Source organism: Pomacea canaliculata, linkage group LG11 (genome assembly GCF_003073045.1).
Source record: "Pomacea canaliculata isolate SZHN2017 linkage group LG11, ASM307304v1, whole genome shotgun sequence".
NCBI lineage: Eukaryota > Metazoa > Mollusca > Gastropoda > Architaenioglossa > Ampullariidae > Pomacea > Pomacea canaliculata.
This window is the reverse complement of record NC_037600.1, coordinates 17,029,673-17,057,663: the sequence shown is the minus strand read 5'-3', so window position 1 is coordinate 17,057,663 and position 27,991 is coordinate 17,029,673. Positions and strand designations below refer to the sequence as shown.

General features: G+C 37.7%; 2 protein-coding genes across 2 annotated transcripts; one reads left to right on the top strand and one right to left on the bottom strand.

Annotated features, from left to right (window-relative positions):
* Positions 1-879: 879 nt before the first annotated feature.
* On the top strand, positions 880-3,364 carry LOC112574743 (complement C1q tumor necrosis factor-related protein 3-like). The gene is made up of 3 exons (XM_025255977.1): positions 880-1,234; positions 2,326-2,547; positions 2,730-3,364. The coding sequence occupies exons 1-3, from the start codon at positions 976-978 to the stop codon at positions 2,900-2,902; spliced, it is 654 nt and encodes a 217-aa protein (XP_025111762.1). The 5' UTR covers positions 880-975; the 3' UTR covers positions 2,903-3,364.
* A 941-nt stretch (positions 3,365-4,305) lies between these two features.
* LOC112574738 (ribonuclease 3-like) lies at positions 4,306-27,917 on the bottom strand. The gene is made up of 29 exons (XM_025255969.1): positions 27,764-27,917; positions 25,174-26,408; positions 24,545-24,646; positions 23,527-23,619; positions 22,895-23,096; positions 20,999-21,167; positions 20,417-20,571; positions 19,974-20,054; positions 19,628-19,714; positions 19,140-19,226; positions 18,315-18,386; positions 17,786-17,927; positions 17,263-17,432; positions 16,794-16,918; positions 16,415-16,543; positions 15,752-15,830; positions 15,110-15,217; positions 14,792-14,930; positions 14,381-14,501; positions 13,998-14,097; positions 13,512-13,614; positions 13,026-13,198; positions 12,463-12,566; positions 11,997-12,102; positions 11,235-11,376; positions 10,859-10,941; positions 10,372-10,478; positions 9,845-9,990; positions 4,306-9,612 (listed from the first exon to the last, which is right to left on the bottom strand). The coding sequence occupies exons 1-29, from the start codon at positions 27,800-27,802 to the stop codon at positions 9,440-9,442; spliced, it is 4,572 nt and encodes a 1,523-aa protein (XP_025111754.1). The 5' UTR covers positions 27,803-27,917; the 3' UTR covers positions 4,306-9,439.
* Between the last annotated feature and the right edge of the window lie 74 nt (positions 27,918-27,991).

Below are 27,991 nucleotides of genomic sequence, written 5' to 3'. Positions count from 1 at the left end.
GGACACATAAACACGGACTTACGCGCTTCTTTCTCTCTTTCTCTTTTTCTGGTTGATGAATGTCCGGGGAAAAAAAATACACATAAAATAAAGGACAGCTCATTCACCAATGGGTGTTCACCGCCAGCATGTGAAACAACGCTTACAGAACTTGAAGCTTATTAATGTCAAAATATAGGTTATGTGTGTGTGTGTGAGGGTTGAAAAAGTAAGGTCAAAACAATGATATCATCGCCATTACGAGCAGACGAGATATAGTTTGTTACTTTTATCAGATATGATGACGACGACGATGATGACAACTACTACGACGGCGGTGATGGTGCTTGAATTTGTTAAGTTCGCTTCCCCGTGTGGATGCGAGCTCAATTCGCTGTACACGAAAGACTACAAACAAACACTGTCAGTCAATCATGCACAAAGTATGAGTAAACAGAGGACCATGGAGCAAACAAGTTGATTTGATTGTAATCTCCTTTAATCAGATCGGACACGGAAACTACACCTTCCAGCATGCCTTTGTCGGTGAAGGGGTCGTATTCACAAAGAGAAGGTAAGTCGTCGCCGATAAATCTTGTCGTAGTTACGACTGACTGTCCAGACTGTGGATGGATGCTGTCTTAACCCTGGAACCGTGGTTTTACATCAGTGGCAGAAATGTTTGGGGAGGTGGGAGGGAAAAGCAATAACCGCGGAATCTAGACAGCAAGCCATAATGACAGAGACAACACATTTACCTTGATTCTCTCACTTTTTCCCCTGGGCATCGACTTATCCTTGCATCATGAATACCTGCAACAGTTCATCATGAGATAATAACTTACCACATCAGAGACATGTAGACTGAAGAGCGAAACTGCCTCGCGATAACATTTTCGATAACGTTGTCATCATTATCAAGTGGTTCATTGAGCCTAGTAGGCACTCCATGCGACAGGTGAGATCAACACACCATCTAAGGCAGCTTCACGGAAAATGGACAGCGACTATCGGCGAGAACTCGGGACGATGCGGTGGAAAGTCTTGCTGTGCTTTTTTTTAACGTTCGTCGGTGACGGACTTGTTGATGGACTGCAGAAGCGATCCGACGACGTGAATCCCCTGCAACAAGTGGTGCAGCAACAATCGTTGATCATCCAGCAACAAGCAGCAAAACTGACGGCACTGCAGAACGCATTCAATGAACTGAGGGTAGAGCTGATAACAGAGCTGAGGGCAAGAGCTGAAAAGGCTGGTGAGTGAATGAATGAAGAGAGGGAGGAAGGTATAGTTATCATCGCAACTCTATGCGTTTTGCAACAGACCCTTCCCCCCCACAAAAAAAAGACCAAAGATTAAACCAAGTCCCTCCTCGAGAGCGTGGAGGGCAAGGGGCTAGATGAGTGTGGCGAATGGCGATGAGTAGGCGAGTAACAATGTGTCTGATGTGAGTGGCTGTGTGTGTAAACAACTATCTTACTAGAATATGTTGCAACGTTTCCTCTCCTACTCCTAGCAAAGTCCGGCAGCGTAATTTGAGACTGGTTATACATTGGATAGGGACAGAGAGTGGCAGACAGGAAGGAAGGGGAAGTAAGCAAGAGTTCCGTGTCATCTCCGCAAATGTTATCTCCCCTTCATTAGAGGGGTTTGAGGAGCTTGATCTCGCCTCTCGCTCACTGCCCTTGAATCCGCCCGCGAGCAGTGTACCCTGTCGAAAGACGGGGTATCAGCCGCCCAACGCGGGTACCCTATATGTTGCTAGTGGCGCTAAATTTAAAAACATCTTATTACACAGAGAAAATGTTGATGTGTGCTCGACGCGTAGACCCACGTGACCTCGTAGTGATCCTAGTCTACAAGGTGATCCATGTGATCTACGTATCGCCCCATTAGATGTAGGTGGTGATTAATGTGAGATGAGGTAGGCAGAGATCAATCGACGTATTTTCCTCTTACCTTTGCATGGCTGTTCGCAATACGTTCAAGATATATAGATAAGCCCTCTAATTCCTACGAACTCCAGGTGACCTTGTGAATATATGCTAATCTCTTCTTTAACCATCACCTTGTACGTATATCCACCCTTCTCTGTGCTTATTATCTTTTTATATTTAATGCTTAATTAATTCATTTATATAGTTAATTTCCTTCCCTGAAAAGGGCGAGGGCTAAGTGGAAAAAAGCGCTCATGCAGTTGCTTATTTTACCCCTCGTTAATAAAGAATTGTCATTGTCATTGTCATTGTCATTCCAAGACATTCTTCAGAAAGACTTGTTTCATTTGACCACAAACTTGTATTGATACACGTCCGTGATTTCACCTCGAGGACATCTTCTTTTCAGTGGCTTTCACTGTGTATTCCTCCAAAACTATGGTCACGGCCGTGGACAACGGGATCTTCGTGTTTGATGCGGCTATATCAAACATCGGCGGTGGCTACGATACCCAGACTGGCATCTTCACCGCCCCATTTTCGGGGAACTACTTTTTTCTGCTCAGCATCATGGTACCTGACTACAACAACTTCACCCAGGTTGCCGTTGAGAAATACCAGACGTTGTTAGGTAAGTTTTAATTAGTATTTACTTGGAATTTATTACAAATATAACTTATTTATTAAAGTCCTTTATGACTAATTCAGATTAGTATTATTACAGTGAATGAATTGAATTTTACAAACAATAAGTATGTCCTAGATCAGACATTAGAATAATCTTTACTTTCGTCTTAATGTAAAACATTGCAGCAGTGACATATGGCAACAGCTTTAATGGGGATGCCCTGGACACAGCCATGTGTCACGTAACTGTTCACCTGAGCTCAGGTGAGAAGGTCTGGGTGCGCCATAACGCCGGGCTGCCAAGTCTCTTTGGCGACAGGTGGACAACTTTCTCTGGGACTATGGTCCATGCTGATTAAATACCTGACCCAATGACAGCTTCAAAACAGTAGTTGATTATCTGTTTTTAAAAGTCTTTGATATTGCTTAGTTGCATCATTTGCTTGTGCTGTTCTCACTATAAGGTAATAAATATTACCTAGAACCAGATTCTGGTCATGTCATTATTACATTTACATTTTTTGGTTATTATTTTGATACAACTCTCATAAAAGTCAACGATTTTCTGCTACGTTTGGAAGGGCTCATTGCATATACATGTAGGTTGTTAAGGTCTTCATGGTATGCAACCCCAAACCTTAATGGTGGTGGGGGATGTTTAAATATATGCACTATGTGATGTCAGGGAGTTAGGGTTAGACATCTAATACTTTATGCAATTCCAAACCCTTTTTTCCAGTTTCCTGAAAAGTGACAGGGTGTTGTTCATCTTTTGATATTTATTTTGAGAATAAAGAACTGGAGCTTAAAAGAGAACCAAATTATTTCCATGTTTCTTAATGGTCTTTCATGGTTTGTCTTAGTTTGACTGTGGCATTTTTCCCGCAAACACTTTATAGCCATCACCATCTCCCCCTCCAAAACAAACAAAAAATGAAACTCCTCTATTAAGCAATTTTTATTTTATTTTAATGTCTTCACAAGGTACACACATGAGAATGTGTTTTATGGAAACCATTAATTCCTTTGCATCTTAGTTGTGGTAGCAGATGTACAAGAAACAGATTTGCTACCAAGAAGCAGAGTAGCCTTCTTGGTGTGTCGCAAAAATAAAACAATGCAGTCTTGTGACTATGTGACCAGGCACAACACTTTTAAGACTACAGAGGCAGACAGCAAGCTGAACAGAAGAAAAACTGGCTGACAAACATTAAGAAATGGGGTTCGCTTCTCGCTGCTTACACGACAGGCCTGAGTGAGCCTTGCAGCTGTGTTTGTCCACCCCAACCCAGTCAACTGATCAACCACTCCAGATAAAGGAAATGAACAGATGACATATTTCAGCACAGAAGGATCTCTGTATAAGTACCCAAGCCATGAAGCTCACACCAAACATAAATACATTTACAGGTGTCTGCCCCTGGTTGCCATAGTTTAAAACAAGTCTCTGTGGCTGGAGGCTAAAAATGCAAGACTGGTAAAGAGGAGAGACTTGCATGCTATATATATGCTGTACTGCATACGCGTGTTTACACATGCATCTTATAAATAAAACATTGTGGTGGTGTTTGTGGCAGTGCTTGAAGATTACTCAAAACCCCATCTTTAGATCGACTTTTAGTACATTTGGCAGGAATATTCATTTTGTCTATGCTTCTGCTGCTTCCAAGTCAATGCAAATTTAATTCGGTCTTAATCACAAAAATGTCAGTTTCCAACTGCGTCTACATGAATAATAATTAAAAAAAAACAAGAGAAAAGATATGTAGCATACATTTATTTGTGTCTGATTCACAAGCCATATTACAATCCCAACCAGCACACTACACATATAACAACATGGACAGGTGTGAACAGAGAAAATCATGATTTCATTGAAAGGTGCACACACACACGGGCATAGTTAAATTACACGCTAAAGCTCTTATATCATGAACAGGTACTGTCAAACCACATAAAAAGTCATGGACACACACAGATCACAAATTCATAGTGGTGACATTCATATTTTACTGAATCAAACAACATACTGTCTTTAAATTTGCCTCCTCTCACCTTTGTCATCCAGTCAATCATGCCAACAAACAAACATTCTCTTAAAGCTTACAGATTCAATCATGTCAACACACACAAACATTCTCCTAAAACTTACAGATTCACACATATAAACATTCTCCTAAGGCTTACAGATTCAATCATGTCAACATACATAAACATTCTCTTTAAGCTTACAGACAGATTCAAATTTCCTTCCAAACTGCTACTGGCATCGCTGCCATAGGCAGCAAGAGAATGATCCCATCAAGAGATTTTGCATCCGCTCCACACACTGGAAAAAAAGTCTGGAAATGTCTGTGGTCAATGTGTTGTTACACACGCACACGCACATACACACACCACAATTTGGACTGATCATGATCAAAGACGTAAAGCATGAATATCTTGAATACTTTAGATAATGAAAACTACAAGCATAGCCACAATTGATAAAATTCATAATAATAATAATAAGGGATGAAAAATGGGGAATTGCTCAATGAAGTTTTTGTTACAACTGTTTTGCCACAACCACTGTCTACAATTAAAGACTGTTTCAATACCCACACTTAAACAATAAGCCCACAATGACAATGGCTAAACCAGGAATTGGAGGTCACAATGAAGACCATCACAGACACGTGCAGTTAGTAAAGCAGAAAAAAGTTGCGGTTGGAATCACGCAGCAACATGAAGCAATGCAAGTAGATGAAGGCTAGTGATATAGTTCCCCGTGTCAGCCTTTTAACAATCTAGCTAAAGTTTTGCTTTATAATCTTTACTGTTGGAACCAAAAAAATTCAGATTGTAAAACTTCCTAAAATTTGTAGAAATATTGTCAAAAGATCTTGACCTTTATGATGACTTGCACATCTACAGTTTAGGTCTAAGCCAAACCTGTCATCAAATGTATGAATGGTAAAAACGAGCTAACCTTACATAGTCTCTGTTGATTTATTTTTTATGTGTACAGACATGGAGATAAAAACAGGGTATCTCAGGTATCAGAGGGATCAAAGCAGGCAGATCTTGAGAAAGAAGCAGATCTGGGTGGTGCCCAACATCCATCTGCATTTGAAAGCTTTTAAGAAAACAAAACTCTGCTGGAAATGGTGCATAGGGCAAACAAATACAGATGCAGGAATGGATGAAATATTTGGACCACTATGTTCTAGCAATCTTCTCAGACAGGAGGATTGGAAACGTAACAAAGCATGTCATATTCAAAATTGTGCAAACATATATTGAGAAACAAAGAATGCAGCAATGATCTTTCCAATGCTTACCTGAGGAGACATGAAAACACTGAATGCAGGATTAAATATAGTTCGAGAATTTTCTATTTCAACTGTTTTTACAAAACAAATAATCTCCCCACCATTTCTTCTGCTACTGTTTACATTCAAAGAAGCGCAAAAGGTTACAAGATTTTACAGCAAGGCAGTTAAATTGTCTTCTAAATTATGATCACAATTCTGATAGTTTTATGCCATCAATAGCTTTTTTAATCAATCATTGCAACATTGGTCACCCATCAATGTCTCTTGCATCCTCTCCACACCAATAGCTAGGTATTGTTATTCCATAAAAACAGTAAACATCTGTGGGCACCATGTTTCGATAGCTTTTTCTTTCAGTCAACTGTCATTGATTCTGCCATTTTCATTATCACAACTGCAGTAAAAATTAAAATGCAATAAACATCAAATTATCCAATCAACTGCTATTATTGTCTCCTGTGCTATGAGATTTGACAACAACTGGAGACAACAACCTGCACGAGCAATTTGTGCATGATTTTTTCAAATTAGAATTTCAAATCAACTGCCATCATTTAATTTTTTTGTATTTGTAGCATCTCTGCAGTTTGACACACATAAAAAATTATGCATTGCTTATACAATCTTTGCATGATTTTTTCAAATCAAGAGATCAGTAGCATACACAAAGACTTTCTCACAGCATTACATCTCCCTTCACTTTATCTCACTCACAGTTCAGTTCATGATGTTTATACAATTGTAAGAAATGTAATTCATTCTCAATCAGCTTCACTCAAAAATTTATAATTTCCCTTTGTTGTCAATGTATTAACAAGTGTATTCATGCATATCAGTTTATATAGTAAGGGAGCTGGCATGTTGGGAAATGGTAATATTATTTTAAGGGATCTATGATTGTGATATGCTGGCAAGGAACAGACTTTCTGAAAATGTATTATGCTATTTATATCTTTTCTCTTCACAGTCTGTTGTTTTGAAGACACATCATTTAAAACATGTATCACTGATACTTTATTATTAAGTTACTGACTTTCTTGATTGCAATACTAATGTTTCACTTATGCATGTGACTTTGACACACACTTACGCATGTGACTTTCACACTTCTTGATCTTCTGAACCTGAGTACATGAAGACTAGCAATTCTGCATGACATGCATCTATTTGTTTTTTTTTTTTGTGCGTGATGATTTTAACGATTGTTTTTGGTGATTGCATATGTACAAATGTAAGGGAATGACCTTTTGTCTATGGAGGTCAAAACATCTTTGGCGGTCACTGATAAATGCATTATACCCTCTTTAACTGTTGAGATGCTTAACTGCTAACTGGATACATACTAGTCATTAGAATTTCCATCTTCAGTTTGGACACTGTTGTTAGTGCTGTAACTGGGTGTTTCAACCTGAGTGCTCAGCATCACAGAAAGATCATCCAAGAATGTTTGTTCTGCGCATTCCAGTTATGAATAATCTCAAAACCACTGGCAGTATCATGGAATGGTCAAAACTGGATAGTTACAAATGTTTTACAAGGAATAGCATTGTTCAAGAGGAAAGAAAAATTGTGAGACTGGGGATGCTGATTAGGGAAAAAACAGGCTAGGAACAGAAAATTTAAAAAATGCAGAACAGAAAATTTAAAAAATGCAGAACAGAAAATTTAAAAAATGCAGATGGAGGAGATAACTACAGGAGATGGTTTACCAGACAGGTGAGAGGTGGTGTTGTAGACAGAGCTAGCAATAAAGGCTACATGAAATAAGACCTGAACCTAGGACAGTTGATCATCCGTGCACTGGTGCCACTGGACAGTTCAAATGGTTTCACAGGAGTCAAAAGATAAAATGTTTAATTTGATACTGAACCTCTGGAGGTAGCCGATATTGCACAACCAGTGCCATGTATGAGGCAATAACATTGGACCTCTTGTCATAACTGACAATATCAGATGGAATCTTACCATGTTTCCATGGTCAAATCCATACTACCATAGGCCAGGGCCGAGGCAGTCACCTTCACAGGCAAAGCTACACACCGCAGGAGCCTAATTCAAGCCTCTTAAGATCAAGCATATTTAACCTTATTGTAGGGGTGTCCCTAGGAAGAAAATGAAACTAATTCTAAAACAGCACTTGTGCCTAGTTGGAGGAAGTCACTTTGAAAGTAGACCAACATTTGAGATTCTTATATGAATGCGAAAGAAATATCTAGATTCAATGGCTAAGATAAAACTGTGGAAAGTTCTTAAAAATCATGGCCCCACTGTGAAGAAGTGCATGACTAAATAATCCACAGATCTGTGGTTTTGATGATATTTTTACACTTATTATGCCCTTTATTCTCATGCTGATGTGTACACATAGAGATACACATGCACACGCAGGTATATGCATGAAAAAAATTTGGAATGAAAAGAGATACTTAGAAACTTTTTTTTTGTTGTAAATTGAAACACTGCTGCAGTTTAATTTAGCAAAACCATGCAACTCTAAATGCTTGGTCCACATCAACTTAACATCATGCTGGGGATTTCATCCCTGAGTAGTCACTGCATTAGATATTCAGTCTTACTGCATTCAAAAATCCAAGTATGTATAATCATGCTGAATTCATTTTCAAAATGCAGCTTCAAGTGACTTTATTTTTAATGAAAATCTGGCAGCTTGCAAATATCTTTGTTGAAGATTATCATATATGATCAAGATTCTGTTTCAAGATTGCATCATTCTGACTGGTGTTTTCTTTTCGGGTTGCTTTTACTTCCCAAGAAATTCAATGTTTACAAAGTAGTGAGTTTAGTTTAGTTTATTCCTTATTGCTCCTCTGAGGAGCATAGGGCAGCAACAGCACACAAAGCAGTGAAGACACATTAAATATTTGTTAAAATAACTAAAAATCTACTTCTTACAACTACTTTTATCATTCTTTTCCTAACATTTTATTTAGGAGTTATCTTCAAAGGTCTTGATCCTGCCAGCATTTGACTGCCCCAATTAAATGTAGCAGTAAAAACTACAAAAGAATAAAAGTTAAATAGAAAATTTAAAAAATCTAAATATATTTTGAATCACAGTTTTGCCTGAACAGCTGTTTTCATGGCTGTCTTCTCATGATATGGCGATGCAGCAGGCCAGCGAAGGCAGGAAAGATAACAAAATGAGACGCATACATGGGACAGACTAGAAGCAAAGAGCTGAATAAAGCAGCATCTTCATGACAGTCATGTTCATAAAAATTGTTACATTGATAGTGAATCAATAAAAAAATTTGATATGCCTGCTGGAGAGAAGGAGCACTTTGCCCAAGACATTAAAAAAAGAATAAGAATACATTCATAACTGCAGGCCACAGAAGGTGGATGGATGTACCCCAAAATATGCATATATTAAACCGTTAGTGGCTGAAGACTATACTCATCATGTACAGTGCCCATTTGAAACAACAGTATGAGACAATTTCAGTACGAGAATATCTCAGTCAAAAGCTGTGGCACATTCTGCCCACGCTGGCATGTAACAGGATTCCTGAGGGAATTTCAACATTATTCACAATAAAAAAATTGAGCAACAACACCTCAGTCCATGGCTCCCCTTCTGCCTCGCTCTGATCCAGGTTCTGTAGAGGAGGGAGAAGGCTGACAGGAGTTACGGGTCTTGGACTTGTAGGAGCGGGATCGATGCGAGCGATCACTCAAACTGAGTCGCCGATCAAGAAATCGTTTCTGATGCTGTAGTATAGGGAACAATTCTGCATAAAAAAAAAAAATTAAAAAGAGGATGAAGAGGATTTAAAAAAAACAAAACTGAGCAGAATCTAGGGTACACAACAAAAACTTGCATTAACATCTAATTTTATGTATTTAAATTGGATAGCTGAGAAATATGATAAAATAATTCAAATATCTACTGTAATTTAAAATTTTGTTTCTGGCTGCTTATACGTAGACACTCTTGACCATTGCCATTTCTAAAAAGGTCACCTGATCGTATCTCTAAGGCGTTGTTTGCAGCAGACATTTCTGCTTGCTGTATGCTGTGTCCTGTGCCAGTAGCCAGTCTCTCCCCTCGAAAGTATACAGCAACCACATATTTCCTTGTATTGGATGGTCCCAGTGATTCAATTACCCTTGATGACACAAACACCCAGGGTATTAGCAATGTAAAGACTTTTTTAGTATAAAGTGTATAATTCATACCAACTCACCCTCTTTAAAAAAAAACACACACAACAAAAGACCCCCCAAAAAAAAAATTCTTGCAGAAAAACAATGCCTCAACCCAGAAATCTGTCAGGGAAAATCATCAAATTTTTACCTTCATTGTGTTTTTTTTTATGCCTTTTTGTGCATTTATTTAGTGGGGAATAAGCAAATATAACTCTTTGCCGTTTATTTTTTTGAGTGAAAGTTAGTTTTGAAGGAAGGAAGCAAAGAGGTAAAAAAATAATGATGTACCGGTAAGATACTGGTAAGATATCCCATCTCCTCTCCAGAGAGGTGAGACTTACTTATACACAGGAATGTCAGGCTCGCCCCCACCCATCTTCCGCAAGGTTAGACAGCACTGTTGTAGCTGAGACTTGGGGTCATTCCAGTCTTGATTCAAAATGAAGTCCTGTACACGTATGCATAATTTGATTGAAAGCAATCCTGCACAGGAGCACATATTATCACTCTGTTTATTAGTTAAGTGAATATGCACACAAGCACATGTACTCCCACACTCACACACATGCACCTGTGTGTGCACAACTGAATACTATACCATGCTATCACCACATTCAAATATAAAGGTACACATATACATACCACACTATACCAATCTGTGCAAAAACTCTCTCGTGCTACAATGTCTTGACTACATGAACTAAAGTCAATAATCAGCATTCTGTTTATTCACCAAATCAATCTTATGACTTCCTGCGTTACCACATATGATTAGCACAGAAGATGTAAGATGATTTGGTTCTTAAAAATTAGGACCAACAAATCTACCTCAAGCCGAGGGAAGAAGCAGACATTGCAAAATGTTTTACAGTAGTCCATACCACTGTCAACATAGAGGGCCCCTAGAAATGCTGTAGAGAGAGAATAAAACAGATGCAAAACGCATACAAATTTTTACTTTTCAATTCATAAAAAAAATATAATACAATTAATCATAACAATCTATACCAAGGGCTCTGAATAGCACAAAACTGTATTCAGTATTTAAAAAACACTGCCAAACATGCACACAATATTCTGCATTAATAAATGGCAGACGCAAGGTGAAAATTTCACTCTTAACAGTTCAGTTTCCTGCTCAACTGTAGACCATGCATTTTCAACCGAACAGTGAAAACATTTATGGTAGATATAAGTGACTCACATTCCAAAAGGTCAGCTTTCTGTTTGGTCTTCATGTCAATCTTATCACTTCCAGTATTACTGTAGATGACATAGTCTGTCATCCCAAGGTCATCACACACAATGCTCTGGGTGCGGCTGTTGACGAGGGAACTTCTTAACAGCTGTAGATTACAAGGCCCTCCATTAGATTCAAAAGCCAAAAATAAAATAAACAAAAACATTGTAAATCCTCCTCTCACTCTTTAGAGATATGCAAGACCTTTTATCATTCAAAAGGCAATAACAAAATTAAAAAAATATAAATCCTCTCTCACTGTCAAGAACTGCACAACACATCAGATTAAAACAAACATTGTAAATCCTACCTTCCCTTTTCAGCAGATTCTAAAAGGTCGAAAAAAAAAAATCCCCTGAGGTAAAGGTTGTGTGACCTTGTGGCCATAGGGGCAGTAAATGTGACTGGTTCCCTATGTATAGGGCATGTGAAATGTGGAGTTCTTCCTACAGCACATCTAAATTTTGTTTCTCTAAAAGAAATTTCCACAATACTGCACACTGACCATGCTAGGAATACCCCCACAGATATAAACCATTTTCTAAGAAGAAGAATGATCTAAATGCTTTTTTTTTTGGAAAGTAATATCGCACACTATTTGGAACCAAACCAAGCTTTGAAATGGCATATACCTTGGTCAAAAGTCTAGTTTCTGAAAACAAAACCATTAAATGTTGCAGTGAAAAGAAGAACAAAATCGAATAGCAATAAATCACCACTACGTACAGAGAGGTGCCCTTCATGGTGTTCAGGAAAATGGTGATATAAGTACTCAGAGGCAATCAACTGCAGTACTGTGTCCCCCAGGAACTCCAACCTTTGATTGTGTCCCCTGATCAGTAAAACACCCCATAGCACCATTATAACCTCCATTACAATGTCAAATAGAAAGCGGTTTTTTGCTTATAGTTACTTTTGCTTTTCTGAGATCAGTTGTATCAACATTTCACAAAATCTCAATATTTGTGCAAATCATATTCACTGAAGGTAAAGTAGTTATGCATTTGCAGAGCTTACAACCTGATAGGCAACAATTTGTTAAATACAGACATAAAACATTTATTAATTATTAATTCTTTTCAGGAAATTGTTCACATAAATAAAAACACACAAAGGGTGAAATGCTCTGTCAGCATGATACCTGCAAACAAACACATTTCCTCTATCTCATAACAAAAACTGAAAGACTCACATTGTAAGTAAATTGTAGCCAACATTTCTGTGAGTGAAAGCCTTGGCCAGCAGACGAATGTGTGCAAATATCACACCAATGGCATCTTCAAACCCCACCAATTTCTGCACATTAATAAAGTAAGAAACTCCATTGTCTATTCTTCACAATCTTCTATATACAAAGCTACAAGTGATACAAAATGCAAACAGAAACTTGTGATTTTTATTTATATCTGTTAGACTTCTTCATCATAAGAAAATTACTCCTATACTCCACCCCCCACCCCACCCCCGTCTGTGTCTTTACAGCAATTTAACACAATTAGATTTGTACTGTTAGATTAATACTATCACAGTAATACTATTAACTTAATTAAGTACCCTGACCTACTCAAACGCCTGCTCCAATCAAGTTTCTGTAATTCTCTATGCAACTAATACTCTAGCTACGTAGCTTCTGAAACTACTTCTCTAAGTAGCTCATGTAAATAATTCTCTATGTAGCTCATGTAACTAATTCTCTAACTATGTAACTAATTTTCTATGCAGCTCATGTAACCTCACATGCAGCTAACATTTCACCTGGAGAGCAGGGCTGGACTCTATCCAGTGTCGATCTCCACCTGGCTCATCTTCCTGGAGAGGGTGGAGTGGCAGCTCCATCCATGTCTTGAGACACACACCATCATCTCCAAACAGTGTCTGTGCAAATATCTTGTCCACAACTTCAACTCCTCCATCAACGAACAAGGCACCTATTGTAACAGAAATACCATTTATGTTAAATGATTTAAGCAAACGCTGGAAAATTCAACCACAGATTCTAAAGACCAAAAATAGCTTTTGGTATAATATCTATGCTAAGAATCACGAACACCCATTCTACTGAAAAGATTTACAAGAAAACAATTTCACAAGTTCTTCTTCTAATCATTTGATGGTTCTAATTTACAAATATAGCAGTTTGTGTATGCAGACACCCACCCAAATAAAGTTACACAACCACCCTCAAAACTCCCTCTCCATCAGCCCTATCAGTTACAACCTGAACACCTTAAAAACACCTACCCATTAGAGCCTCAAAACAGTTGGCCATGGCATGTCGGAGGTCTGACTCATGGCACAGGTCAGGGCCATGAACATAGAGCATGAAGTCCTGAAGGTGGAGGTGCTGTGTAAGAAAAGCAAAATCATGTGAGCTGACCTCAGACTGCATACTATATAAGCTTGGTACTGTCACATCAACTCCTACTTTAAAAGCTGCAAGCTACCTTACCTTCATGACCAGAAAGCTAAAAGCACTGATTTAGCTTTTGACCTTGAAGAAGAATGCCACTACCACAATGACAATTTTAAGATCCATGTCAGAAAAAATATCCACACCACACTTTTTGGGTTTGTTTTCATAGTTTAGACTTTAGAGCCTTGCCAAAACAAAAAAAGAAAAAAAAAAAAAAAGAAAAAGGCATGGCACTTGTGGCATATTATAAAACATTATGAGTATACAAATACCCCCAAACAACAAAAAATAGCCAGACGGTGCTGGTGACTTGCCTTTGCTAACACGGCTAGATGCTGATTTTGCACAATGGCTGTTCTGTAAGTTGACAACCCTCCCTCTTCAAGCCAGGGAAACATGTAGAAAAGGTGGACGCTATAACAGAACAAAAAAACTTATTTTCTAGAACAGAGAAGACCACATTTTAACAATGTCATGAAGCTGCCAGAATTATCTTCTTTCTTCAATTAAAAAAAACATTAAAAAACTTTTATGACTATCCACTTGTTACCTTGTGCAGGCTGAGCAGAATAAGAAATTTTAAGAACCAAACCAAAGATGAGAGATTTTTGCACTTGAAGTTACAGATGGTTAGCATTGCAATGGAGGAAAACACAATACTACATCAGGACTCTTAAAAAATTGGCGATAAACTGACCTGGAAAGAAACTCTACAACAGCATCACCAAGAAACTCAAGCCGTTCATTGTGAGGTATGTCAGACATGGTCTCCTCTTTCTTTCCCATGCGAGACATGATGTCCACCAGAATGTTGATGCCTGTGAATTAGGCAAAGATCAAGATTATGTCCCTGACAGTACTTGTTTTCTAACTGGGTCAGTTGCTATACACACTCTACTCTTTCCAAGTGACTAAATTTTTGTGAATTTGGAAGCAATAGATTTAGAAAGCTAGTTTCAAGAGAAAAAACTGATTAGCTAATAACAGCAAATAAGAAAGAAAATACTATGTGGTGTATGTGGGAAAAAATAAATTCTTTATGTAATAGGTCAGCGTGTACATTCATGTGTCTGTGATCAGACATGAGATTTAATTAACAAAAGGGTACCTCTTTTTCTTGTGTTTTGGTAATACACACGACGATCACCATATTCCACCTGTCGTAGGCCACAGTTTGTCAAGGAATTGCGTGCGTGGGCAGGATTGGTGCCATAATTTGTGCGAAAAGAGGTGTGCGTTAAGGAAAGCTGTTAAAAAATAAAAATCCCCAAAAGCATAAACATGATGTAAATGTCAGATCACGTTGAAAAAGATGCTAGATCTTATATAATATAGAGAAAATAAAATTGAGGTCAGCAAAGACAGTCCTATTCTACCAGTAAGCAAACTAAATAATGGCCTAATTTCAGCCAAGATATGTAAATACCTGCAACAATGCTCTGTCTTTAAACTTGTATTGCAAGTTATCCTCCAAGACTCTTAAACAGGCATGTAGTCGCAGATGGCTAAGAAGCACAGGCAAAAGCAGTGCATGCTGCAGAAGACATACGACACAGGTTATGTACTGGCATGGTAAATTTGCAGAAAATATCTTAGAACATGAAATATATATTTAAAAGTTTGTACAAAATATTATTAATATGAACTGTGAATTCATTTTAAGTATAAGTGTATCAATACAATGAGTGTACCTTTTGTGAGCAGTCAGTATAAAGGACATCAACACCTTGAAATGTAAGCTAAATAATAAACACACTGAATGGACTGCTCTTGAGTTTATTTTCTTTGTTGTAGATGATGTTAACTCGCTGCAACTAAAATCTGTTTGGTTGGACAAATGAGCTGAAGATTTTCTTATGACACAAACTTAGCTGCATGGACAAAACTTATGTTCCAGTCAAAGCAAAAGAAACATTAACAATTCCACACTGAGCCATTGAGAGAAAACTGATGTCACGAAGTCAACATAAATAAAACAAAAGCATGGCAGGATAGATCCTGTCTATATACTATGAATTCTACAGTAATTTATACTGCAGTACTATAAAATGGTTTATAAACCACTCACTTGACAAATATCAGACTTTAAGCCGGTGCGGATGAATCCTTCACTGGGTAGCTCAACTGTAACCTCCCTTTTCATTGTACTGGTTGGTGTAAAGAAAAATATACATTTTGAAAGCAACTTCTTTACTGAAATAACAATTGCTGATCAAAACACTTTTGTATTTGTGCAAAATCACTTTTCTTTCAGGGCAGCATGAAACATAAATCAATAACATTTAAATATCTTTTTTACAAACTGCTATTAGAAAAATACTATTTTTCCGGACTTTCTTCGAGTACTTATCATGATATGATTATATGGAGTTATCCTGACTAGTTATCTTAATTTCAGCTGTCCTCTCCTAATTGATCAGTAAGCAGATACATGAACAAATGCATCTGAGCAAGATGTCGCAACAATGCATTCTGATTTACTGATTAAGCAAACAGAATACACTAACATATCTCCCACTATTCGTCTTGACTCTTTCCACTGCATCATTTCAAATTAATTCTCCAAGTTAGAGAACAATACCCAAAAGAAACCTACAAATCAGTGCCTCATGTATATTCTTATGCAGGCATCACTTATTAAACTGTTCTTGTTTCTACCAGAAATCATTAATAGCTTCAGCTCTCTACCACCATGATGCCAACAATCACTTTATGGCACAGGAAGACTGACCTTTTCATCTGAATCTCTTGCAGATGGGCTTCCTTGTTCTTAAGCTTGACCTTGTCTTCACGGCTGACCTTGGGTTTTGAGTTGAGGAGGTGTTTGAATTTTACGTATTGCTTCCATGCCTTCTGGTATCTATAGTTTCACAGCCAAAACAAACTTCTTTCACAATTTCTGAGACTAGCTGGGAATTGCAAGCATTGGTTCTTAAGATCTAATCCACAATGATTTTACATTGATCTAATTGATGAAAAGATAATTTAGACATAAATGATGACTTCTGGCAGGAGTCAATGCATAAATGAGCAAGCATATTGATCATGCCAAGTAGATTTACAACAAAAATTTCTTGAAGCCACCTCAATGCAGTTTCTTGACTACTTACGCTGGATCACCGGCATAGCTAAGCTGGGCTGGACGAATTCCAAAATGAACAACAAGGGGAGGCACTTGTTCTCCTTCTAACAGCTTGGTTCGGTCCAGCTGGTCCACACGCACAGAGCTAGGTTTCTGCAAAATGAGAAACCTACCAAATATTTCAGGTTGAAGACCATCTAATGTCACAAACTGGAAATGTGTAACTTCAGTACAAAGAGCCAACAGAAAACACAGAACAGATTCAGCAGGGTAACTCAGCACATTATGTTTCTTGTCTGCAATGTAATAAAGGCCTTTGGATATGCGGACATGAAAAGTAAGTGAAATAGGTGAATAGTTTATATGCAGTACCAAACATAAATGCAAAATCTTTTATCAACAAATAATCTTTGTGTCCTCCACAGAAATCAGATGCCATTTAATGGAGAACAAAAAGTTGACAAGAGAGAAAAAAAATGATAAAGAGAAGTTCAGACCTTGCTAGGGTAAGTGATGATCATGCCACACACCACATCTACCCAAGACTGCCACTCTTCCTTTGTCATCTTTGCTATCAAAGGAAGATCACTCTCTGCTACTAAGGGCCGTGAACTTCTCAACAGATATTTCAATACTTCATTTATCGAGAGGATTTCTTTTCCATTTTCTGAAAAAACAGTTATCAAAATAATATTAGTAACAAAATAGGTTAATAAAAATCTAGAAGCTGTCTATTTTGTGTGTATAGAGAGTTGAAGTTTACACAAAAATTCAAACACTTCTGGAATTAAACTGTGGGTACGAAAGTATTTATGATAATTATCATTTGTTAAAAATAGCTTATTTTTGACAGCAAAGACCTCTGTATTTGTGTGTGTGTTTACATTCAAGCATGTGTACTTGCACACACATTTCTTTCATGCTTATACACAAAAGCTTTATTGCCCTTCAGTACCTGGAGTGATCGTTGCTGTGATATAGCCTTAGTTGCTGGAACGTTGTAAAACACTAACAACAAACCTGGCAGTGATCTCGCAAAGCGTGGCATTAGATGGAACCGGTTACAACCACTTCCAAATCCCTTCCAGTCCATATCAACCAGTTCCAGGATTTCCACAAATAAAAACCTATTCAGGAGGTCCAAACTTCGAATGGTGAAGTTCTGTTAAAATGGAATACTTGTGATATACTCACAGGACATGTGGTATACTCAGTAAATATATTAACTTTGACAATAAATTTTTTTTTGCAAAAACATACAATACTTGCGACTGTGCAGGAAAGAAACTAATAAAGATTAATGAATAAAGTTTAAAAAAAGGAAAATGAGAGAGGAAAAAAAACAATATATTCATCATTCAGCACATAATGGTGCAGGATACTTTCTCCAGCTGAGCCAGCTGTTCAATGGGTACCAGACTCCATAGAAAGAAGAAAGGCTGGCTTTGAGATACTAGCGGTCTCAAGTGCCTCACACCCAAACGAGAGAAGGATTATGGGACCACCTTCCCCATTAACGTGATAATATGTACTAGAGCAGAAGACAAACCTCAGGAGCTTGCTCCTCAAAGAAGTGAATGGTGTACTCAATGTGGAATCTTATCACCTTACACAGTGGGACCTGTCATTGACCAACAGAATATACATCTTTGCAACAACATAACAATAAAAACAATTACAATTAAAAAAATCTTTAAAACAAAGAAAAGAAGTATTAATAGTCATTCTTTAGAATTTCATCTTAACTCCCACTCCTTGAAAGAGGATATACAATTTTTTTTTTTAAATTTGTTAATTAAACAATGAAATCAGGACTCTATAAGGGTTTTCTAGCCTATTAAAATGTTCTTAAGTTTACAAAAAGAGAGGTAACTAGTTTAGTAATCAACAATCTCTAAAATAATAACTCAAGTTCTGTACTTGTCTCCTTATTCTTCCTGTCACAAAAACAACAATATATCGCCACAGGATTTTTAGTTTTGTGCAGCGAAACAATGGAACTCTCTCCCTTTTCATATCCGCCACCTACCCACTATTGAATCGTTTACACATGCACCAAAAACGCACCTCTTCCGTAAACATTACTCCTAACAACTTTCCCATAATGCTAGTCCTTTTTCACACCCTTCCTTTAGCAATATCATGTTACTCTCAGCTCTTGTTATTTGATTCCTTCTTGTGTTTTCTGTATTTGATTTTATTCTTCCTTTAGTAAGGTTGCTTATTCTTTTATAGCTCATATATTATTTGTCTGTTTTCCTGTCCCTTGTGTGCTGTCCGTGTTTTGTTCTTGTTCTTAAGCTCTAAGAGGATACTACTTAGGAATGTAAGTAAGTGCTTTACAAATTTTGCATTTATTATATGTATTACTCACATTTTCTAACTTCTCATGAGTAAAGAGAGAAAATCCCTCAAAAATAAACTCATGGTTGTCGAATTCTATCACAGTAGGACTGTTTGTCTGCAAACAAAAAGACAGAAATCCACCAATAAATAAGCTACACCTATAATTGAATTCCTGGATGGAGGTTGTGCCAGTAGTGTACAGCTTGACATAAGGTTAATGGAAACTAATGGTGGGTCTCATGCCTTAGTTGTATAAAGTAGAAAAAGAAAAAAGCGGAAATTATTTCTGCAAACAAGGAAAAGATAATAAGAGTTCAGTTTGTGACTAGCGGTAATGAAGTTTTCACCATGCTATTTATCAAACCTGTGAAAATGATAAATGTATTTTTAAGTAATCTCTGCTAACCACAAAAATGATGACAAACTAATACAAAGCACAAGAGTAGATCATATCTACTAAATATTAACAGAAACAAATGTCTAAAGCCAAATGTGTAAATGTTTCAAGCAACACACCAAAAAGTTGGTGGAAGGTGACATGGTGATGCGATAGTGAAACAGCTGTTTCATGTTGTTGCTAGAGGGTTCACATGGTTCTACATACTGCAATATAAGAAATAAAAAGAAAACACCACTCAATAGTGTAAAAGTGATGCAACATCATAAAAAATATATAATTCAGTATTAGCTATGGGTTTTTTTAACTTTAAAAGTGATCTAGTCATTAAGATATACACAAAATATACAGCATCTGAAGAATTTCAAATTCCATATTTTCTCTCAAAACCTAGTAAGACTCAAGTTCAGCAGGAAGATAGCAGACAAAAATGGTAAAAGAAAAGGAATCTGTGTCTGTGTTTACCATTTCTCCAGGATATATATCATGTCGTATACCCGTTCTTCTGGCCTTAATGCTGCATCGACAAAGTGGACCATTGTTCATCTGAAACAACGATTTCTCTCTCTTCTTTGAAAGTAAATATTATCATTCAAAGTCTGGCTATAGTGTGGATGTAGTCACAAAGCTATCTTCTCTTGAAGACATAAAGTTTACTCTTAAAAATATGTAAAGGCAGCAGTTTTGTTGGTGTGACAGCTAGATACAGATTCTTAAATGTCCTTTTTGATCAGCCCTTTAGTGCCTAAATTATTGTTTAAGGATAAATTTAGTACTACAGTTATTTTTCTTTTACATAAAAAAATGCACCGTCCTTTGAGGACTGATAATTCATCAAGAATGATGCTGTGTTCAACTTCATTAGCAAGAGTTAAAAACTGCAACTTTTGCAATCTTTTGTTGCTCACCTCTCCTGGATCATTATACCACAGTTCTGGGTGCAGACAGTGAGGATGTTTCTTCTTTCTCTCCATCTCTTCCATCCATCGCGTACAAACTGACTCTTCATCCTCTGAGTCTGAGTCCGAGTCTGAGTCTGAGCTACTGCTGCTGCTGCTGGTGTCTAGAAAATCCACAGCAAGTTGTAAGAAAGAAAAACCCAAGAGGACATGTTCGAGTCTGCATCAACTGCAAACATCTACCGAAGAAAAAAATACCTGATACCCACCTCCCCATCATGAAAAAATTTCAGTCTCATATTTTAACTTACTAGTTTACTCAAACTAATTACTTCTAGGACTCCTGCTCATTCAAAACATTAATAAATGTACACTCTCCCTACTAGGAGTACCTGAACAAAGCAAAGTACAACAAATGCAGCATACCTCCGACAAAGTAAGCAGTAATAACAACATGATAATAATTGTTATTAAAGCAAATCAAAACTATTTATTCTTTACGAGAAATTTTTTAGATATTGAAATAACCTTAATGCATACTATCCCTTGTTGATATCCCAACATGGACAGAAGAGTTATCACACTGTTTACCTGATTTGTCTCCATGGTGATGGTGGTGGTGGTGGTGACACACTGGTTGAGGGCGAGGTGGCAGCTCTACTACAGGCTGGGAACTGCGAACTGTTTCAGCACGTTTTACAATTTCCTCTTCAAAAAGGTCTTCCAGTTCTTTCATTTTCTGTGTGGCAGTTAGACAGCCCTGGACAGACAATGTGCAATTGTTCTTAGTCTAGGATTTGCAATTTTATAAATGGAAATTATGGTTAATTAGAATTACTTTAATTTGGAATGACATCAGTGTACTGACACAGTCTTGCTCCATCATACAGCAGAAATGTTATTTCAGCTGACTAATAGTGATAGCCAGTAACGCTCAATATTCAATATACCACCGATTACTAGACTTCATATGGACAACTTTGATTATTCAACAAGCTATGATTACTAAACTTTATAGGGAGAGATTTATAATAATAATAAATGCAAAATTTGTAAAGCGCATACTCACACTCCTAAGGACAATGCTCTTAGCACTTAAGAACAAGAACGAAACATGGACAGCATATCAAGGACAGGAAAACAAATAACATATGAACTATAAAAGAATAAACAACCATACTAAACGAAGAATAAAATCAAATGCAGAAAACACAAAGAGGAACCAAATAAGAGCTGAAACTAACATGATCTGAATAAAGATCAGCCTGCTGGAAATAGGTGTACGACTCTGACCACTTCTTTATGGATGCAGTGTATGAGGAAGCCCATGCCATGATGATGTCTGTTTTCCTGCCCTCTATACCAGAACCTGTGGCCTTCATCAGTTGACTTCTCTCCAAACCCTGGTCATCTGACCTCAAAACTACTGGTCATCCAACCTCAAAACCCTGGCTATCTGACCTCAAAACCCTGGCCACCTGACCTCTGCCATTCCCCCATCAGTATGATAGGTGAACTCTTGCTGAACTGGTGTAATGTGTGGACATTACCTGAACTGATGGATGTTCCTTCTCTCACCTTAATAGCTCCAGTAGCACATATTTACTGTCCCCATCCTGAAGTTTGCTGATGCCCTAAAAGGTCACCTGGTTACAAATATATGTACCCTGGGCCCTGATTGTGGTACTTGCATATTGTTTACATCATGATTTGTTGTAGGAATTTACTCTCAGCCTCTCTTTTCTAAGATTAACCATAAGGTAGTGGAGTCATTGACCTTTGACAAGGCTGGAGGTAGAGTGGGAAAAAGGGGAGATCTGTGCTGCTTCATCTTACATGGGCTTGTGTTTGAAAGATGCCCACTGTCCCTATAGATGCTGAATAAGCCCTGTTACCTTTGTCACAGCTTCTTTTCAGGAGTTGCTCAGTGGTCATCTGTGTCAAATTTTCCCATGTGTACAAGACTCCTCAGCCAAGGTTACCAGCACGGGTCATGAGGGGCTAGCCCTCATCTCATTTGAGCCAGTGTACCATTCTCTATCCTTTGTCCACCTTGCTTGCACATCTATCAGAAGGTCCTCCTAAAAACTGTTTTGGTCAACTACACTGCTAAAGTTTCATTCAGCCCATTTCAGCTGCTTCGGTTAACTACACTGTCAACTACTTAGATTGTTTCACCAGCATCAATGTGTCAAAAATGAGAGCTATTTACATTATTTGTAAAATCAAGAAAAGACCATTGCCATAACTGGATTTTGGTAACTTGTCCATGATCCAACTGTTCTTTTTATGATATCTCAAAACAAAGTCATTCGACTGACACAACCACTCAAAGACACCATTAACACACAAAATAATACAAGACCTCCCACAGCACATCACAGTATTGAGACAAAAACACCAAAGGGCTGAAAGCAGTCTTTGTTACGGAGCTGCTACTAACTGCCCTGTGGAAAAAAATGAAGCCATATATTAACATCAAAATACCTCTGAACTGCGAGCAAAATACAAGTCAGCAGGTGAGCTGCGAATCCAGCAAGGTGTGATGTCCTCGTCAACCACAGGTTCTGAAGACACCGGCTCAGAATCCTTAAAGGAAATGGCTTCTAGAGGTTCTGGTCTGTCCAAAGAACTCCGTTTTGTATCTCTTCGCTCCATATATGTCTGTTTTTCTGGTCTGCGGTCCCTGCTGAAAAAAGTACATACATATTCAGCCACAATGTAAAAACATGTTTCAGACAGTTCTGTAGTTACTTTGATGAATCCTCCATTGTAGAGAACAAATTTATCTTTTCCAGCACAAAAGTTTTGGATAAGCACCATCAAAGAGAAATACGTAAATGAACCTTAGTGGACACAATAAGCCAATCGGGATGAAAACAAAGAACTTTGTTTCAAGTCTTTTAATGTCAAGAGAAACAAACACAATGCACTTACATAGCTTTTATCACCAGCACCAGCTGACTTAAAGCCCTTTACATATGTAGCACAGCACACAACACACACACATACAGAATAAGTTTTATTATTCACATTGCAGTTTTCACTTTTGCCAAATTTGCTGTCTTCAAAGAGAGTTTTCTATATTCAGTATTAGCGAAACAGCCTATGTAGCATACCTGCTCTCTCTGTCTGGAGAGTGTCTCCTTTTGCGACTTCTCCTTATCCTCTCATGCTCAAAGAAGTCATCATCCTCTGTTCGTCTTCCTTGTCTGTAATATAAACACACTGCACAAACTGACAAGAAAACCTCAAGAAAAATGACACTAGGGATACGTACATAAAATACAATTTGTACATGAATTTAGGAATAAATTCTGTGATAACAACATAGACACCAAACTCTGCACACTACAATATTACCAACTGCCAAGGGTTTTTTTTTTCAAATATTAATTTTGCTATTGGTGGTTTTACACTTCTATTTATGTTTACTATTTATTGTAAAAATAATTTTTCACTTCCAATACTCCTCAACCCTCATTTCATCTCTTTCCACATGCGTCCATGACAACCATGTCCGACTCTTCCACACATCTTCTCTTACAGGTGTCAACCTCCCTACTATTTAACACCTTAATCAGGTTTTTACCCACCTACCACACACAGATAGCTCTACTATGCCACAAAACAACATGTTGCTAGATGCAAATAACATATATTCAGGCTCAGATAACGGAATCTCCTCTTCCAGGAAGCTGTGCTACATATAAAGTTGACAGACTGGATGTAGCAAAGTAACCTACAGTACAGTTTACCCATTTCAGAGCTACTACAAATTTTCATCGACAACTTCATCTGTAAGATCTACGACATTCACATACATCAGCACCCAACCTCCTAGCTGTTCTCTCACCAGGTCGCAAAAAGATCTGGTCGATTTAAAGCTGATTATTCTCCTGGCCAAACCAATATTATTTTTATATGCTCTTCATTCTTACTGTGTGTTTGCTACCTCTGTGTCCTTGTTGTTTTTTGTAATTCATCCTCATCAATGCAGATTTTTCCATTCCTCCATTAGCTATATAATGACAAAGCTTTTACGTCAAGCACTGACTGCATGCTCCTATATAAACTGCACATTTATTATTATTTATTATATACTAAAAGAAATAAGCTAAAGGAAGCAATACAAACTTATAATCATAGTCATTGTTTCTGCTCTCATAAAACTCCTCTCGTCGTCTCCTGCTCTCTCCTTTCTCCCGGACAAACTCTTGGTTATCTTTCTTTACATCCCTAAAAAAAACAACAAAAAAGAAAACCAAAAAGAATTGTCAACTTTAAATGTCTTTTTGGAAGTATCAGTCTATACTAACACTTGATAAATCAGGACTATCCCAATGGTGATAATAAGAAACTTCTCAATTCCAAACATTAGATAATGAAGAAACTAAAGCAGATTCTAAATGGATCCGTCAAATATGAGAAGTTAACATGCTCAAAGATAGACAAATATAAAATAATAAATCTCTCTCTCACATACACAATAACAGTAAGACATTTAATAAAATCAATTTATATAGTGCCACATCCCAGCCCTATGGGTAAGCTTATGGTGCTTTACAAAGAATGACACAGTGGAATGTCATGGTTGTTGCACTGAATATGACATGTTTATTTACTGAAGTAAAGGAGCATGCACAATTTGTTTTAAGGAAAATAAAATGTTTCAGATATTATAATTATCAATATTGACCGAAAACCTATTGTTACCTTTAGTAAGGTAAATATCAATGTAAATGTACTGTAATGTTAAGTGTTACCTTTTGTAAGGTGAGGCTGACAGTGACCGAGGCTCTGGAGTGAATTTTTCTCGCTTTATATTCAAGTCATCTAAAATGCCATCCCCTAAGGGGCTGTATTTCTCTTTGTCAGCTTTGGGGCTGTCTTTATATCTCTCTCTCCAGTTCTTGTTATAAGACAAAGGGCTGTATGTCCGATCTATACTTCTGGAACTTGAATGATTGTTCATCCGACTTGACTTGTGCAAACCCTGACCTTCTGTATCATCTCCCTTTGGGTCTGTGGATAACACTGATTTATGTCCCGAGCCACTTTCAGTCCTTTCTTTTTCTGATTCGTTCTTCTTTCTCGGGTCAGAATTTACATCTGACACAGAATTTCTTAGGGAGTTATCATAATCATTCTCTGTGCAGTTATTAGGTTTATTTTTGTAGGCAAGATCTGATTTGGTATTACTTTTCCATGGTTTCTTTACACTGTGGCTAAACATACTATTGCTTTTGTCACTGACTGAATTTTCAGTCAAATCCTCCTCCCTCTTAATCTCTCGATCTATACTGGGTGAATCTCTTTTTTGACTTGACCATCGCTGGGTTTCTTCTGTGCTGTTTACTTTCTTTGAGAAGCGATGCTGTTGTCTGAAGCTCTGTGAAGCCACACCTGCATTTTGTGCCTGCAGTGTTGCTAACTGTGGGTGTCTGACAGACTGAGCAGGTTGCGAGAATCTAGCACTGTTGTTAAGAACTAGAGGAAACCTGCCATTGTTTAACATGAAACTTCTAGCGCCTAAGCTTCTTTGAAAATGTTGCTGTTGTTGCTTAAACTGTTGCTGAAGTTGGCTTTGCTGCAATCTTTGCTGCTCCAGCTGCAACTTTTGCTGTTGCAGCTGCTGGTGCTGAAACAGCTGCTGTTGCTGCTGCTGAAACTGACCATGAAATCTGGCTGCCCCACCTGTTCCCAGAAGATTCTGCTGCAGCTGTTGTGCCATAGCAACTTGGTTTGCAGCAGACACCATCTGAGCTTGCATCTGGACAGCAGCACTAATGCTGGCATTTAACCCTGTATTTTGCATCCTTACACCAGGGCTTCCGGCAGCCAGTGGCACCCGCTGTAGCCCCAGCTGCAATTGATGGACCATGTTCTGCAGACCTCCAGAGGGCAGATTCAATGCCCTGTTGCCTGCCTGTTGTTGCAGGATAAGAGGTGTTCTAGGCCCTAGTCCACCCAAGGCCTGCACCCCATTGGGCACCATGCCCTGCACATAGAATTTTTTCATTTAGCTAGACACTATATTAAAACACATTAGTTCTACTGAAAATATTGAAATGTATATGCATGCCTACACTTCTTACACATTCATCTTTGGTTGTGTACCTGCCAATGCAAGCAGAAGTTTCTTCATGGGTGAGGAGGAAAAAAATACTTATAATTATAACTATATATAACTGATTAACACTGGAAACTTCTCTTGTACAGCAGTGTAAAGATTAAGACGAAAGTACATATAAGATGTAAAGTGGAGTTTAATAAATTTCCAAAAATGTACAGCTGCTGGCTAGTCAAGTTAAAAGCTATTAAAAGGGTTACATAAGAATGCTATTGGGGAGGAAGGGGAGGCACTCTGAACTGGACTGCTACTCAAAATATATTTCACAATATATTTGAGCTTCTGGCATTTAACTTAAAAGCACATATATTAAATTAATAACACAAATGCCTAGGATGTAAACTATATTTAAAGACTGGTTGATTTTCTACCCAACAACAGTTTTTAAGAGAGCTGATCAAAGTGATAATGATGACCAGCTCTTTTAAAAAGTGCACTATAGCCTATATCTATAATACACACACACAAAAAGGACATGGCTCACTAAACTGGGTAACATACACTTATACACCAAGCACTCATCCACCCCTCAACACATGCATGGACACATTAACTGATGCATACCTGGCAGCAGCAGCACACACACATACAAATTAGTGCTACAGTCACCATAATAAGTATGCTTTCACATTTGCTTGAACTGATGAAGGGTTCATACGTTTCTCAGCTAGGTTGGTACTGTAGTTCATATACTGTATTGGTCATGATAACAAGAGATGCTTTCAAACTTTACCTTCTTTGGCCAAAGAGAGCTATATGTAGCTGAGGTTAAAACTTCATTTACATTGTAATCACAATCAAAAAACTATGTAGCAGTGTCATTCTACTAAGATAACATCTTTCTTTGTTGCCTCTTAGTATGAATACTTTGCAAATATTGATCCGCCACGAAAAGAGCAGTTTTTCCGGGCAATTCGTGTCCACTTGTTAGTCCACACACTTGGCCAAAGTAAGAGTTTTCAAGACCATCACGTACCGCGTCGACATAAAGAAAAATCTAAATGACTTTGAAAAAAGTTTGTTAAGTTTAAAGTTTTAATTCATCCCAATATCTATTTAGAACTTCTATGCTACTGTTATCAAAAGAATGTATTTACACCTGCTTCATGTCGATATCTGGCAATTACAGTGCTAAAAAAAAAATAGCCAAATCATTTCAGATAAATCGACAAGACAATAAAATTCTCAAAGACAAAAGCAATAAGCACAATGTATAAACCTACGCGTGGACCCAGGGGTCTCTGAAATCCTCTGTTGTTCATCTCAATGATGTTAAGATGACATTATAAACCACTTGTTACCGAAGAAAAGTGATTTTTGTGAAGCTCGCAGACGCCATTTTGAAGGGAGGGTTTCAACCCCTCTTTATGACAAATTTATACCACTCCTTTGGAACGAATAATCATGTATGAACATATTGGTTTTCAACAAAGTAAAAAATTTCTAAAAAT

Coding starts and splice junctions, on each gene's coding strand:
- LOC112574738 (XM_025255969.1), bottom strand. CDS start 27,802: ATGAACAACAGAGGATTTCAGAGACCCCTGGGTCCACGC. Junction 13,199..13,511: donor CTGTTTTGAGGCTCTAATGG/GTAGGTGTTTTT, acceptor CTGTTACAATAG/GTGCCTTGTTCGTTGATGGA. Junction 9,613..9,844: donor CGCCTTAGAGATACGATCAG/GTGACCTTTTTA, acceptor TTTTTTATGCAG/AATTGTTCCCTATACTACAG.
- LOC112574743 (XM_025255977.1), top strand. CDS start 976: ATGGACAGCGACTATCGGCGAGAACTCGGGACGATGCGGTGGAAAGTC. Junction 1,235..2,325: donor GGCAAGAGCTGAAAAGGCTG/GTGAGTGAATGA, acceptor TCTTCTTTTCAG/TGGCTTTCACTGTGTATTCC. Junction 2,548..2,729: donor GAAATACCAGACGTTGTTAG/GTAAGTTTTAAT, acceptor AAAACATTGCAG/CAGTGACATATGGCAACAGC.